General features: G+C 39.0%; 2 protein-coding genes across 2 annotated transcripts; both read left to right on the top strand.

Annotated features, from left to right (window-relative positions):
• The first annotated feature begins 2,066 nt into the window (after nt 1-2,066).
• Nucleotides 2,067-10,625, top strand: sec11a (SEC11 homolog A, signal peptidase complex subunit). The gene is made up of 6 exons (XM_028574493.1): nt 2,067-2,288; nt 2,774-2,883; nt 5,647-5,796; nt 6,286-6,405; nt 9,797-9,854; nt 9,971-10,625. The coding sequence occupies exons 1-6, from the start codon at nt 2,238-2,240 to the stop codon at nt 10,019-10,021; spliced, it is 540 nt and encodes a 179-aa protein (XP_028430294.1). The 5' UTR covers nt 2,067-2,237; the 3' UTR covers nt 10,022-10,625.
• A 3,648-nt stretch (nt 10,626-14,273) lies between these two features.
• nmbb (neuromedin Bb) lies at nt 14,274-15,194 on the top strand. Its single transcript, XM_028587463.1, has 3 exons — nt 14,274-14,479; nt 14,715-14,896; nt 15,004-15,194. The coding sequence occupies exons 1-3, from the start codon at nt 14,314-14,316 to the stop codon at nt 15,055-15,057; spliced, it is 402 nt and encodes a 133-aa protein (XP_028443264.1). The 5' UTR covers nt 14,274-14,313; the 3' UTR covers nt 15,058-15,194.
• The last annotated feature ends 800 nt before the right edge of the window (nt 15,195-15,994 follow it).

Raw genomic sequence — 15,994 nt, 5'->3', positions numbered from 1 at the left:
TGTGTGGGAACTTGACAGCTGCCATTGTTCCATAAATGCACTTTCATGCATGCAGCACAGATTGCACAGAAGAAAGTTTTGTTACATAATTCCGTGTAAAATGTTCAATGTTTTAATCTGATGATGACACACAACTGTAAATGATTTGAGGTTTAATATGTCCGTTTTTGGTTGGTTTGACAGAGTGAATCATCCGTATTTTATAAATCTTACTCAGGGGACAAAAATTAATGTAATACTTTCAGGATACTCCTTTAACATTGGCACCATTAATGAATACACTTGTTTTACCCACCAACAATTATAAACATACAGTATTAATGTTTTTCTTCAGTAGAGAAATGTACAACTTAAGATAAAGATCTCTAAAGATGGAGCTTTTTTTTATTTTAAATCTTTCCTTGGGGTTACAATTTATTGTAACGTAAATGTCCAATGTTATAACATGGGCCCTGTCATTATTGATCAGTATCTGTACATGTGTGTCTCTGCAAACACGTGTCCCTAGGAAAACCAAACAGTGTTGCTGAAACACATTGCATCAGGGAAAAACAAAACATAATTCAGAAAAACACACAGTGTTTGAACATGTTGTGAAATTAAATTGAACTTAAACACTGAGGGAAAAAAAACAATTAAGTATTAGTCATATAAATGCCAACATAAAACCTGACGTTTTAACGATGGCTCAAACAAGTGTAACATATGTGTCACTAATAATACACAGGCTGAGTCAACAAACAAAAATGGCAGGTGGGTTTCAGGTGTGTGGTCACTAATTATGTTATCACTTACTCAGTCAAACACACTTCCTATAGGAAATTAGATGTGGTCCATGATAAAAGAAAATAGTTAATAATTAGTGGTGGTGAAAGCTTCTCACATGTGTTCATTTTTTGTGGTTACAATTTTGACAGTCCAGCTGTTGATTAAGGTTGTAGTGGAAAGTAAACTCACATACACTCACTTTATGCATTGTTTTATTTGCAGAATAGAGTTTACCCAACATTAAAGGCATCCATTAATATGTCATAAATTATTCATTCAGAGTGATTGTTTTTATTGGTGGCTGTTTGGTTTATGATACCGACTGAGTCATAATAATTATATCACTGATCCTAAGCATTACTTCATTTGACTCACAGTGAGAAAGAAAGGCTATTGTATTATGAATGTTTTTGCCCAAGCTTGACATATTTATTTTTTAATCTGCACTCAAAAATGGCTCAAGTAGCCTAATCTGAAAGCAGAAATCATTAGAGTCATTCATGGGTGTATAGACATTCTGAATTACTCTTACACTTAGGATAGTGTAGGCTACACACCTAGACTGATCCATAACATTAACATGTTTATATGTTTTTGATTCACCTTTTAACCTGATTTTGGCATTGTATATGAACGATTTCGAGTTTATTAGCATTCATGCTCACAGTTAACAACTGAATAGAAGCCGAATTTACATTAATACAAATATATATGATTACATCCTCAAAATATAAAACTATTGGCCTACATTTAGCTATGCACCCATACATTTATACCTAATTTATTTATGCTTTATAATCATACAAGTTTAACAGACCGGCTACATACAACCATGCATAGGCTACATATAAAAATAAAAAAAGTCATAAATAAAACACAAACCCAAAGACGTGAGCTATCCATCTTTTGTTCGGTTCAGTTCGATCTGTAGGCTACACCCTGCTGTATGTAGGGTTGTTGTTTGTTCTGCACTGGACGTAAACATATCGTACATATTTTGGATTTGCACATTATTGTTTTCTTAGACGTTTATATTTGCACTCTTCCCACTTTGCATTGCAACTGCTGTACAGCAATTTGCCTCGGGATATAACGTTAGCCTAGATTTATCTACACATCCACAGAGAAATATCATCATCCAACTCATCTATCCGATTAATGTCCTTATTACACGTAGCAACGCCTCTTGGCTGCCCTTAAACTACTGTAAAAAAAAAAAACTACTGAAACACAGAGTCGCAGCCACACGTTTTACTTCAGTTTTGTCGTTTTGAAAACCACATCTGCTCTCTCTCGTATCCTGAACTGACACCTCAACACAGCGCTCACACGCGGGCGGGACTTCCGGTTGCGCGCACCCGGAAGATTCGGATGCAAGTTACAGTGCTTGACTGTGCATCCATATGTCCGTTACTTTAAACGTTTTAATGTGATTTAGGGGCTTTTTCTACTCAGTAGTATTTGCAACAATGTTATCTTTAGACTTTCTGGACGATGTTCGTCGCATGAATAAGCGGCAGGTATGTACACGAACATTAGTTTACTCTGATGTTACGACCACCTCTTTGTACGGTGAGAGACGAGCTAACGTTAACTAGCCGTCGACCGCTTTTAAACGCTGTAGCATTTCTGTCACTTGTTAGCCACCTAGAAAGTGAACTGTTTTGTGCACACGTATCTATTAAAATGTCCCCTTACTGCATCATAAAATACACCTGGGAGACTTGTTTAAACAATAATCCTGACTTCAGTGAAGCTAGCTATTTCCTCTCGTTTGACCACAATTGCCATGGCACTGTTAGCTAAAAGTCTAACGTCAGACCAGTGAATCACCACTGAATTCCATGTTATATCAAACATATGGTGAACATATTCAAGCTTTACACTACTAAGTTGGTCTTGGCTTAGTTTATACCTGAAATCGGGTTATTTATAGTTAACGTATACAAGTACACGTATGTTTTGAGTGGTTTTTGCAATTTTAATATTCCTTTTTTTTTTGCAGTTGTATTACCAGGTGCTAAACTTTGGTATGATTGTTTCCTCTGCGCTGATGATCTGGAAGGGACTGATGGTTGTCACTGGCAGTGAGAGTCCAATTGTTGTTGTTCTCAGGTAAATGAGTCACATGTGTTGGGATTTACATTTCTGTGTTGCCTTAATTTGGCATTTCTAGCCTCTGCTGATGAGAGTTGGTGTTGTGAGAATTTAACTAACTTCCCCTGAGTATTAAAGAATCCCAGGGTGGTGGGTTCTGCATGGGAATAAACATAAACATGTGCACAGAATAATCAACAAGTAGATAGATTGATGGACATTATTAATCCTGAATTGGGAAATTCCTCTCTTTACAGCAGCAAGTTACAAGGACATACACATTCTCACTCACACAAAAACAGAAAATACAAGAAATATACTAGAAATAATAAATAAGATAAAATAAGATAGCAAAGATAAAAAATGCCAGAACTACAGAAACAAAACAGTAACCAACGACTGCTATTTATTTATTATAGGAAGCCACATTTGTGCCTCATCAGTCAGTGTGATTTATTTATTTATTTTTCTTCATTTTATTATTGATTGGGATATGGAGGGTACCCTACATTGATAAGTATGTAGGATAGTCATACGCTTCTTGCTTCAGCCTGTGCCTCACTCTTAATTACTTTGTTTATACTGTTGAAACCATTTTGTATACTAGATGTACTGTATATGCTTATTGTGTGTGTGTGTGTGATGACTGGATACAAATATTACTATGGGGGAGGGGTCACATTTTCCCTCAGACAGCTGTAAGTTATTTTTGTGAGACACTAAAGCCCCTTTCACACATGCACTGCAAACCTGACATTATCTAGAAATCACCCTACGGAGCTGTACGTGAGAATGCAAATGTCCGAATCAGTTGGATCAGACATCAGGAGCTCTTACCCCACCAGCTCCCTAGTACAAAGTCCATGTAATCTCCGTTTGTGCCAAAATTGTGAAAATTCACAGCAAGCAAGTGGGCGTGTTGGTGACGTTTCATGGTGCTCTCGCAAAAACGGAAGAAAACAAACATCTGAGGGTGGTTTACATGAAGATGGCAAGGAAAATGTCTAACTGGAGAGACAACGAACTTCTGTCCTTAACAACTGTTGCCGAAATCGTCAGACAGATTCAAGGATCGGCAGAGACTCTGTTGATTATGACTAAATTATGAACGGCTCCCTGGCGCAGTGTAATCCGCGCCATGTCCTGTCTGTTGCACACTACCCAGCGCCACCCCTCGTCTAAAGCACGAGGGGTTCCAGTAAAGTCATTTTACACGGACAATCTCCTGTGGTGTGCTACATGTGTGAAAGTGAAACTCCTATGTCGGGACCTAATTCCTTGGACATAGTCCGGAGTTCTTTTGTGAAAAAGAGATTGAGGGCTTTGGTAGAGACATTGCTCAGTCACAGAATGAAATGTTTTTTTTCTCATTCTCACTAGTTTAGTGAAAAGCTAGCAGTTTTAAACTTCTATCACATCTCTTTCTATGAACTGCATATTTATGATTTAAGCGGTCATGGGGGTGAGCATCACCCACATCCTCAGACTGAATTAGACTAAGTTAAAGTCGGCAACGCGCTTGAAGAATTGCGTCTCTGTTATACAAGAAAATAACTAGATTTTGTTTAATTTCTCCAGAAAAATCTGAAGATCTGAAGTTTTACATAGCAACACATTTTACTCCATACGCTGTAAGAAAACTAGGACTTCATTACCAAGAACACAGAATACCTAACCTGACTCCGCCAGATGGATTGCTTCGCATTTACTCGGCATATCCATCTGGTAACTTACCGTTTGTCTAACTTTTGGGAAGGGGCGAAAATACTGGTTAGTTGATTGGATAAACCATCTGTCTATCACCACCTATGTTGGTGATAGATGAGCCATATCAACCAATCAGATCAACGAAGCGTATGCAAATACAACCACTAGCCAGGCTACCGCTGCTGCTGCTGCAGGCAAAGCATAGCTCGTTAGCTCAGCAAGCAAGCAACATGTCTGTAAAGGATATTTGCCGTTTGTGTAACAAGAATTTAGGAATAAAAGGCACCATTTCAGGTTCCCGGTCCATATTCCAAAAGAAGGATCCAAAAGAAAAAAGCATTAGCGAGCGGCTAACAGAATTAGGGCTACCGCTGTCTGAAAATACTGGTTAGCTGATTGGATAAACCATCTGTCTATCACCACCTATGTTGGTGACAGACGCTTCTCGTTGCATCACACCTAAACCCGCCTCAAAACCAACGCTGATTGGCCGGTAGTTTGGCGAACAGCTCCAAATTTTCTCTATCTCAAGACGCCACACTGATCTGCGAGTGGAAAACTGGAGTTCGCAAGATCAGGACGGTCTCACGAGGCTACAGAATACCATAATGACCACCTTATCAACTGAAAATGAATTAAATCCAAACCTTTGAAAACAGAACTAATATTAAAAACAATTCATATTTTCCCCAACAATATGCAAGTGCATGGAAACAGGATCCTTCAGCAACACATTTACAGAATCGCTTTCTGATTCAGAGAAAGTGTCTGTACATAATTTACTTAATAAAAATAGCTTTGTTAACTATGACAGTCCTTTCATGCATACCTATTGCTGGTGAACAGTAACAGTGTATGCAAGCATCAACTGTTGACCTGTTGATCATACTGTGAGTAAGATGATAGACTGCTGTTTAAAGAATGTTACGGCTCGTAACTCCCTGTAATTCATGTTTATTCTGCCAGATATACATTGGGCTTGGCATATTATTTATTAAAAGTGAAAATGTTCTATTTAAATGATCTAAATGCTATTAACTAACTTTGTTGATATGTATCTACCATTCATTTCAGTGGGAGTATGGAGCCAGCTTTCCACAGAGGAGACCTGCTGTTTCTGACCAACCGCGTAGAGGATCCCATCCGAGTCGGAGAGATTGTTGTCTTCAGGATAGAAGGCAGAGAGATCCCAATAGTACACAGAGTACTAAAGATCCATGAAAAGTATGAATACGCATATTTTATTTGTGTTGTCCATGATTAAGTTGTACTCTCAGTATCACTGAGTTTGATGTAGTCTGATTCAAGTGTATCAAACCTGAGAATCAATCAAATTTATATAAAGTGTAAAATCACCATTAGACATGGTCTCATTGCACTTTACAATTAAATGAACACAGAAATTACCGACAGCAACAAAACAATTGAACAGCATTAAAGCAGTAATAATAAACAAATAAGTGAACAGGTTTGTTTGTGAAGGACGCAGACAGGATGGTGTGGTATGGTTGGCTGTAGTATAAAGAGTAGAGGTGGGTTTTCAATCTAGATTTAGTGAACTTCTTTAACATGTAGTGGAAGTGTGGCGTTGATAGTATTGAACTGTATTGGAAAGCAAGTGCTCACAAAGGCCTTTGTGATGTTTCACACTCATCGCGTATACTCATCCAGACACGGATATATTGAAAAATCATGCTGATACTTTTTCCACAGGGAAAATGGAGACATTAAGTTCTTGACCAAAGGGGACAACAATGCAGTGGATGACAGAGGACTGTACAAGCAGGGCCAACACTGGCTGGAGAAAAAAGATGTGGTGGGACGAGCTAGGGGGTAAGTACATTGTTTGGAAAAAAACAACATAATAATACAGATATCTTAATCACATAATATGCAGTAAATTACAACTTGACCCACTTTTACTTAACTACGGTGCCGTAAAGTCTATACTCAATCAGATCTTCATGAACTGTGTAATAACAGTACAGTGGAACGTTTGCCTTTAACAGAGCGACAGTAATAACCTAATATACCATCATTACTGAGATTAAACTACATTCTCGGTTGTATTTGCACTGAATAACGCATTCAATAAACAGAAACATAACTCTTGCAGCACACATGAACAGATGCGCAATATTAGCTCACACATAAAATAGCACCCTCGTGAATTAGCCTACTGTTGCTAATGTACATTCATAAATCCTACATAACATTGTCCTGTACCCCAAGGACATCGGACTTACTTATTGATGCACAGCAGTGTCCATAAACTTAAGGCTGTTTTCGACGGTGTACCCCCTGCAGACCCCTCTGCGTCTACACCGGACCCAATGCCGTAGCCGGACGTGCACCTCTCAAAAAATGTAACTACACGTCGCAGCGACGCACGTTGCTCGGCCGTGGCTTGGTAGCGTTGCATTTCTCCCGACTCATTTCCTGGTTTTCCTTCTCCATAAACAACGTGAAATCAAGGAGAGGGTTAACTTTTCCTGCTAAAGATTTCCCACCATGGTCAGAAAGCACAGGAAAGACACTTTGTTTCTCTCACTGTGACTCTAGAGTCGGTACTCGCTCCAAAGCTAATCGCCGTCACTCTCTCACTTCTCCCTCACTCTATCACCCACTCTCCACACACACACACACACACGCCGGCTCGACGCACACACCAGCGCACAAGTATAAACATCAGGCCACTTACGTAGGCTACGGCGAAACGATTGAGAGCCACCATCGACAATGCACAACCCTAGTGTGCAGTGCCGAGTTTGATGACGTTTAGATAAGAAATGAGAAATCTATGATTGAAAGAACCATAAATAGCTTCTTGCCACTCTAATTACCCTCCCCCCCTCCTAAAGTAGTAGCTACCTACTCCAGCCAACCTCCCTCTGAATCTTCGCCCATTACTCTAATTGCCCTTCCCCCTCCGAAAGTAGTAGCTACCTACTCCAGCACTAATTATTAAAAACACACACAAAAACAGATTTTGCATGGGCACTGCACTAGTAGGTCTTAAATTCATTCATAATGGTCTTAAAAAGGCCTTAAATTTGACTTGGTGAAACCTGCAGAAACCCTGCAGATATGTTTCAGGAGAATTGTAACCAATGACTAGTCTAGCAGAGAGTATGTATTAAACCCAATTCTTTATTGGCGAGATAAAACTTGTGTTGCCAAGGACACAATGCAAGCAACACTTGTACAATCTAATGGAATTGCGTATGATATTCCTGTTTGTCTTTGGTTGGTGACTAACTCAGAAGAAGGTCATATGCAAAAAGCAGCAATTTCCCATCTTTTCTGTTTAAAATTTGAGGATTAGGGTTGTTCTATTATCTTAACTATTCAATTGATATTGAACAAGGTAGGACTTAGGCAGTTCATTCTCTTCATCAGTGCTTGTCCAGAAGTATGACAGGGATGTAGCAACTGTAGTGTTATATATATATATATATATATATATAGATATAGATATATATATATATATATATATATATATATATATATATATATATATATATATATATATATATATATATATATATATATATATATATATATATATATATATATATATATAGATATATATAGATATATATATATAGATATATATATATAGATATATATAGATATATATGGATATATATAGAGATATATATATATATATATAGAGAGAGATAGAGAGATAGAGAGAGAGAGAGAGAGAGAGAGAGAGAGAGAGAGAGAGAGAGAGAGAGAGAGAGAGAGAGAGAGAGAGAGAGAGAGAGAGAGAGATAGAGAGATAGATAGATAGATAGATAGATAGATAGATAGATAGATAGATAGATAGAGATAGATAGCAATTAGCCGCTGAGAGGGCTAACGTAGGGAGGTCTTTCTGAAGTGCTATGTCCAATCACAGAGCATGACTGAATAACTGCATTCTGGTTGTTTATTGTACGGAAGAAAAAAAACAACCTTTACCTTACAAGATGCGCTCTGCATGATGCGATATTGTTGGAAAACTGGACAATAGATAGCGGCCCACAAGACTGATAACACGCAGGTGCGCAGAAAATATGAATTGCACCTCCGCACACAGTAACCATCAGCGACAGAGTGATAGGCAACGTAACATACATCCCTTGCAACACCTAGGTGTATGTTTGAACGTATGATCATGCCAGAACAGAGCTGTCACTATCATGAAACTTAAGTTGACCAATAATTGTCATACGAATAATTGCGATTAACTGTTATACTGAATCTCAACCATGATAAAAAAAAAAAGGGAGGATTGATAGGTTTGGTATGTGTGCATGCAGATGTTTGAATGTATCTTATCTATTCTAAGAACTTTCTAGAGACCAGTCAGTTTAAGATGATATGGTCTCACAGTAAAACCTAGCTTAGAATGGGCACAACTTTCACACAGAGGAATTGGAGCCAGGAATGTGAGAATCTATTAGGAGCACATGCCATAAAAGGTGTAGTTTAAGAGTAAAACTGTTCCAACTGAAATAGATGTCTCATGCTGTGTAAGCACAAAAAGTGTTTAAAAGGTATTCACTATGATGTACATGTGGTTCATCTTTGGGCAGACGTGTCTGTATGCTCATGGTTGTCCCAGTGTCATGAAAGTTTGTTCACTGTTTGAATAAAGCTGTACTTGATTTGTAATCATCGGACTGGTCGTCATCTCAATTGGTCTCCCAACATCATTTCTGAGTCATCACCCGATATCCTTAACAATTATCTTTTCTGGGTTTTTTTTGCCATACAGCTGTGCTGTTTTGTTTGGCTTTGCAATTAGATCTGAATCCATGTTGTTTATTTCAGTGGCTGCTCTTAAAAATGATGCGGTCAATGGCAAAGCAGTGTGAATTAATCTTCAAATAGTTTGCTGAAACAATGTTTCGCCTCTTGCTCTGCTGCACATAGATTTATTTTAAATAGCTTGTTCTCTGTTGCGTAGGCCGAAAGACAGTTATTGAATGTAGAAGGAAGCCTGATTTTATTTTCAAAAATGAATATGCAACAGGGATTAACCGTTCCCGCTTCAGCTTCCAGACCATGGACGAGAGGCGCACAGAGACTTTGGCCCCATTTAATTCTGCCCTTTTCATTCAGTGACTTAAGTTGTAGACAATTTGTGTACTGTAGGAAATGTTATCAGTTACAAGCAGACATATATTATGCACCAATTACATTTCTTGACCGTAAACATTTTTATCGCCTCCAGGTTCGTGCCATACATTGGAATTGTCACCATTCTCATGAATGACTACCCCAAGTTCAAAGTAAGTTGGTAGACCCCATCACACCAGTCACGGTAACACGATTTGCTCAGTTTTAAAGCTTAAAAATGTTGCATGACCTTCTAATTTGTTACATCTCCGGTGTTTTCATTCTGCAGTACGCTGTTCTCTTCTTGCTGGGTCTCTTTGTGCTGGTCCATCGGGAGTGAGTTACCCAAACTTCAGGACTCAAGAAGGTTAAACTACGTCCAGGAAACCTCAGTCATGCCTTTCAAAACAGAATTAAGTTAGACTTTGTCAAACCCAACTGGCTTTTTTGTACCATTTGTTTGAACATTTTGTAGAAATGTGGATAGGGTGTTTTACATTTGAAAAATCCAAGCTTTAAAAATATTTTTGTGTGGGAACTAGGCTAGATTTACTTTGAAACTCGATCTTTATTTGTATTTCTCAGAATGTGAATCATTCATCAAGATAAAATTAAATCTTGTTTCTTTCCTGTTGAATCATTGTCTTTGAAAAAGATATGTGAAGTATTTTATGACAACTGAATATGAATGATATTAAATATGAAATCTGGTAACCATCCACTATGGATTATTTTAACTCTGTCTCATTTTGTTTTGGCCCGTGCTTTACGTAAACAGCTACTTCAGAGGATGTCGACCCTGCAGTGGTGGAATTAAAAACATTTTTCTTGGTTGATGGAGCAATCGTGATCAGGAAATGTTGAAGACATATCACAAGTTGACTGTTTATTGTGTCTACGTCTGCTTTTACTACTACAGAATCCAATAAATTCACATAAAACAAGTTGTCTTCTTGTTTTAGAGAGTAAAAAGCAATTTCTTCTGGAAATCTTTTAGAAATATCGTTTTCTAGGACAATTGTTACTAATCCTATATCATTTTGAGCAATATATTCTTTTATAGAAAATCTGTAAAAAAAGAAAAGGTTCCTTAAAATAAAATGAAGAGGATATATCATAGTTTTTTCATTTATAAATCCAAATATTCTACAAAACCTGTAACAACCCCAGTCAAACTCAGGTGAATTTGCAGACCTATGCGAAAAATAATTTGTTGCTCACATATTTTCTTGTAAGTTAAATGGTGTAATGTCTTGTTTGATAACTTTCCAATGTAAAGGTCACTCAAGTGGGATATACATGCTGCCTCTTTTTAAGTGGGCCGAGCTTTTCATTAGTGCAGACATGCTTTGAGTGTTTTTATTCTCTTTGTTTAAATACTGTGAGCAAACGTAAAGTGTACCTGCAATCAAGGTCAATTCGACTGAGGTTTTCCAACAAAGTCATGTAATCTCATGGATCAACATATAATCATAATATGGATCCACTTAAAACTCTATTGGGGTATTTGAACTTGGACTGAAATTGCATTTGGATGCCATCTTCACTTGACATCAAAGACCTTGATTGCATTGCCTGTTAGGTGGGACTTTTTTTTTTTTTTTTATCACTGCTAACTTCAGTCACAAAAACATGCTTCAGTGGTCACAATTAGATGAATATGTGTAGTTCTGTTATTGGTACGATGTCAGTTGTGGCATGAGCTTCTACACGGTCAACTTTCCATTTGTGGTGTGGCCCTGAGTAAACAAAGCAACACCAAGTAACCCTAGAAATAAAGTGTGCCCCTTGACCTATGAAACAGTTGTTTTAAGCCTGAGATAAAAACACACACACACAATGCGTTTCCTTTATTTTCATGACTACATTACATTGTAGATTCTCACTGAAGGCATCAAATCTATGAATGAACACGTGGAATTATGTACTAACAAAAAAGTGTGAAATAACTGAAAACATGTCTTATATTCTAGTTTCTTCAAAGTAGCCACCCTTTGCTCTGATTACTGCTTTGCACACTCTTGGCATTCTCTTGATGAGCTTCAAGAGGTAGTCATCTGAAATGGTTTTCCAACAGTCTTGAAGGAGTTCCCAGAGATGCTTAGCACATGTTGGCCCTTTTGCCTTCACTCTGCGGTCCAGCTCACCCCAAACCACCTCGACTGGGTTCAGGTCCGGTGACTGTGGAGGCCAGGTCATCTGGCGCAGCACTACATCACCCTCCTTCTTGGTCAAATAGCCCTTACACAGCCTGGAGGTGCGTTTGGGGTCATTGTCCTGTTGAAAAATAAATGATGGTCCAACTAAACGCAAACCGGATGGGATGGTCTGTCGCTGCAGGATGCTGTGGTAGCCATGCTGGTTCAGTATGCCTTCAATTTTGAATAAATCCCCAACAGTGTCACCAGCAAAGCACCCCCACACCATCACACCTCCTCCTCCATGCTTCACGGTGGGAACCAGGCATGTAGAATCCATCCGTTCACCTTTTTTGCGTCGCACAAAGACACGGCGGTTAGAACCAAAGATCTCAAATTTGGACTCATCAGACCAAAGCACAGATTTCCACTGGTCTAATGTCCATTCCTTGTGTTTCTTGGCCCAAACAAATCTCTTCTGCTTGTTGCCTTTCCTTAGCAGTGGTTTCCTAGCAGCTGCTTGACCATGAAGGCCTGATTCGCGCAGTCTCCTCTTAACAGTTGTTCTAGAGATGTGTCTGCTGCTAGAACTCTGTGCGGTATTCATCTGGTCTCTAATCTGAGCTGCTGTTAACTTGCGATTTCTGAGGCTGGTGACTCGGATGAATTTATCCTCAGCAGCAGAGGTGACTCTTGGTCTTCCTTTCCTGGGGCGGTCCTCATGTGAGCCAGGTTCGTTGTAGCGCTTGATGGTTTTTGCGACTGCACTTGGGGACACATTCAAAGTTTTCGCAATTTTCCGGACTGACTGAGCTTCATTTGTTAAAGTAATGATGGCCACTCATTTCTCTTTACTTAGCTGATTGGTTCTTGCCATAATATGAATTCTAACAGTTGTCCAATAGGGCTGTCGGCTGTGTATCAACTTGACTTCTGCACAACACAACTGATGGTCCCCATTAATAAGGGAAAAAATTCCACTAATTAACCCTGACAAGGCACACCTGTGAAGTGAAAACCATTTCAGGTGACTACCTCATGAAGCTCATTGAGAGAACACCAAGGGTTTGCAGTGCTATCAAAAAAGCAAAGGGTGTCTACTTTGAGTAATCTAAAATATAAGACATGTTTTCAGTTATTTCACCCTTTTTTGTTAAGTAGGCTACATAATTCCACATGTGTTCATTCATAGTTTTGATGCCTTCAGTGAGAATCTACAATGTAAATAGTCATGAAAATAAAGAAACACATTGAATGAGAAGGTGTGTCCAAACTTTTGGCCTCTACTGTATATATATATATATATATATATATATATATATATATATATATATATATATATATCTTTTAAGGAAATGCAGTCATAAAACCCCGGCTATCTTTGTTCATCTAATCTGAACTTGGTGAGAGTGATGCCGTGATGGCCAGACAGTCTTCTAATTAGACTGACATTCAGCTATGCAGAATGTCTAAAATCACAAGTGTGTGTGTGTGTGTGTGTGTGTGTGTGTGTGTGTGTGTGTGTGTGTGTGCACGCGTGTGTATATGTGTGTGTGTGAGAGAGAGAGAGAGAGAGAGAGAATGCCAAAGGTTATGTAAAGAGCAAGACGCAAACTGCAGCCCTTCCACTAAACTTGCAACTTTAGCACCCTGAAGTGACAAAGAGCCCGTCTGTCTTATCAGCTCTAAATTAGCAGCGAGAACCAGCAGGTTCTCCTGTCCTCAGAGGACTGATGGTGATCACAGCACCATGCTGCAACTGGCCAAATGTCACGTTGCTCATTGTTAAGGACCTTGCCCTGAGAGCCGGAGGGGGTTCAAGGGACCTGTGCAGGAAATTACTATGTGTTGCTCAAGAAGGAAGCATGAGCTTTCATCACCTCTGCCATTTTGTGGATCTGGCCACAACCAATTAACAGTGCCCAACCTCCAAGAAATGATTTCAGTATGTATGAAGCTCGTATTAATAGTTGTGATATAATGTATGTTGTGGCATATAATATTTGATTGGTTTAATATGAATTGTAAGAGCATGATGCATTTGAGGGGATTTACTAAATCTAAATAAACTGTTTGTGCAGCCATCCCCAGCCCCCAAAACGTCTAAAAATAAGTTCAGCCTTCAGGAGAATATAAAAATCAAACCTTAATGAACCAATAGTCTACACACCGAATATTTTGCCCACTGGTATGTTGCTGCTCGTGTAATTGATGAGAATTGATCGCTGTTTCTCAACAAACATTCGCATCTGAGTTAAAGATAAGTCGGGTGGTGCGTAAAATACGCACAGCCAGAGGCGCGGCCCAACGAAACCCTGACAATAACTCCCCTGAGTACATTTCGATTTATGATAATAGCTGTACACGCAACATAAACAGAGCCCGCCCCGCACAGGAGAGCCTATAAAAGCAGGATGCGTCTGAGCAATCCACGACCAACAGGAGACACTTGGACATTTGCACCCTGGAGGACAGTTCGCCGCTCCGCGTTGAGATGAAAGGGTTTACGCTGAATAATGTTTGCCAGTGTGGCTTATTTGCTTATCTTGTCTTATTTTCTTTCATGTCTTTTACCGCCGCAGTCAGTTTCGACCTGACTGAGCTTAGGAATAAAGTTGCAAAAATTAAAGTGAATCCAAGAGGCAATCTTTGGGCTACAGGTAAGAACCATCTTTTGATTGAACAGCTATGGACAAATCGGTCATGTTTGCATTGGATGGAACCTAAAGAATCGGTCATATATTTCCCTTATAGGCTATATTACATTTCTTTTTACATGATCACATTTTCTGCCTCTCGGGATGTTGATTTTGTCATGTCCCTAAAAGGTATTTTCTCTCCTCCAGGTCTCACATAACTGAAGTCTACTAACGAGCATTGTCTTTGATTTGGCAGGACATTTCATGGGCAAGAAGAGTGTGATGGATGCCCCTCTGCTGCCTTCAGCTGAGGGGCAGGGCGCTGATGCGCTGGAAGACACTGCGGGGCAGAGCGCTCTCGTGGAGCTTTTCCAAGAGTTCCTGAAGGTGGCGTTACAAGCGCAGGTGGATACACTAGAGAGCCGCACGAAAACTCAGGTGAGCATCACTTAGCCTAAGTCCAAACGTGTTTTGTTTTGTTTTTTGCGCACAAACATGACTGAAATTCTGACATTTAATCTGATGTTATGGCCTCTCTGTTTCAGGAGGCGGACATGTTGATGAAGATTTTAGAAAGCTACATCCAACGCAGAAAGTGATACAGAGGATGTCTGGCACGCATGGACACGGATGCGGGGTCATCTGGCCTCATGGGTTCAAATAAATACATTAGACGCAGTCTACAGTCTCCTGCTCATCATGATTGTAATTTACTGTAACTGTCATACTGCTGATGTGCCATTTGCAATACACGTAAAGGTTTTTTTTTCTTCTATTTATTTTGGTGATACTATTTCACATTGTCTTGTAGTTTAAAGTTATTTATATTAAATAAAATGATTATTTGCACTGCTGTGACTGATCTGCGGCATATCAATTATGACATATTGATGGGTCACGTTTTGATTTACTGAAATTCTGTAAGTAGCATAAGCTATACACAGACTTACTTCATTAGGCCTATGGCTACACAACTGGGCTTCCTCTCTTTGTTTCTGAGTGCAGACAATGGAGAATATAGAAAAGATGTTATTGAAATTGCCAGTGTCTAAATGCCCCTTGAGTGAGAAAAGTATGACTCATTGAGGCCTCAAAAACTAAAGTAGGGCCTACAAATAACGCTCAGGTCTTAAAATGAACAGAGAAAAGTTTTTGTAGTTATAGCTTTATGTTGGTCTTGGCTTTACAAAGTTTGCCCGCTTCTTTTTTCCCCACAGGGGTCTGATACATGTGACCTCACAGCCTTTATTTATAGGTCCAACACTAAAAACTGATTGTTCAGCATGAGTAAGATTTTCTCCCTTTTGTGGTAAAGGCATTTTCCCAAAAATAACACTTATATAAATCCAAATGTAGGCAGCTTATATAAATCACACTTTCTAGTTTTCTGAATATTTCGAAATTAAATCAATATTATCTTTCATACTTTTCCTGTACTTGCATAAAGGGATGATCTGTTCTCTCAATCAATAGTGGTGAGGGGAGATGGCCCATTCTTTGCCTTGGGCTAATCCAGACAGCAGGCTATTTCAATAT

This window comes from Perca flavescens, chromosome 1 (assembly GCF_004354835.1).
Source record: "Perca flavescens isolate YP-PL-M2 chromosome 1, PFLA_1.0, whole genome shotgun sequence".
Lineage (NCBI taxonomy): Eukaryota > Metazoa > Chordata > Actinopteri > Perciformes > Percidae > Perca > Perca flavescens.
This window is presented reverse-complemented; position numbering and strand designations above follow the sequence as displayed.

Coding starts and splice junctions, on each gene's coding strand:
- sec11a (XM_028574493.1), top strand. CDS start 2,238: ATGTTATCTTTAGACTTTCTGGACGATGTTCGTCGCATGAATAAGCGG. Junction 2,289..2,773: donor GTCGCATGAATAAGCGGCAG/GTATGTACACGA, acceptor TTTTTTTTGCAG/TTGTATTACCAGGTGCTAAA. Junction 5,797..6,285: donor GTACTAAAGATCCATGAAAA/GTATGAATACGC, acceptor CTTTTTCCACAG/GGAAAATGGAGACATTAAGT.
- nmbb (XM_028587463.1), top strand. CDS start 14,314: ATGAAAGGGTTTACGCTGAATAATGTTTGCCAGTGTGGCTTATTTGCT. Junction 14,480..14,714: donor AGGCAATCTTTGGGCTACAG/GTAAGAACCATC, acceptor TTGATTTGGCAG/GACATTTCATGGGCAAGAAG. Junction 14,897..15,003: donor AGAGCCGCACGAAAACTCAG/GTGAGCATCACT, acceptor TCTCTGTTTCAG/GAGGCGGACATGTTGATGAA.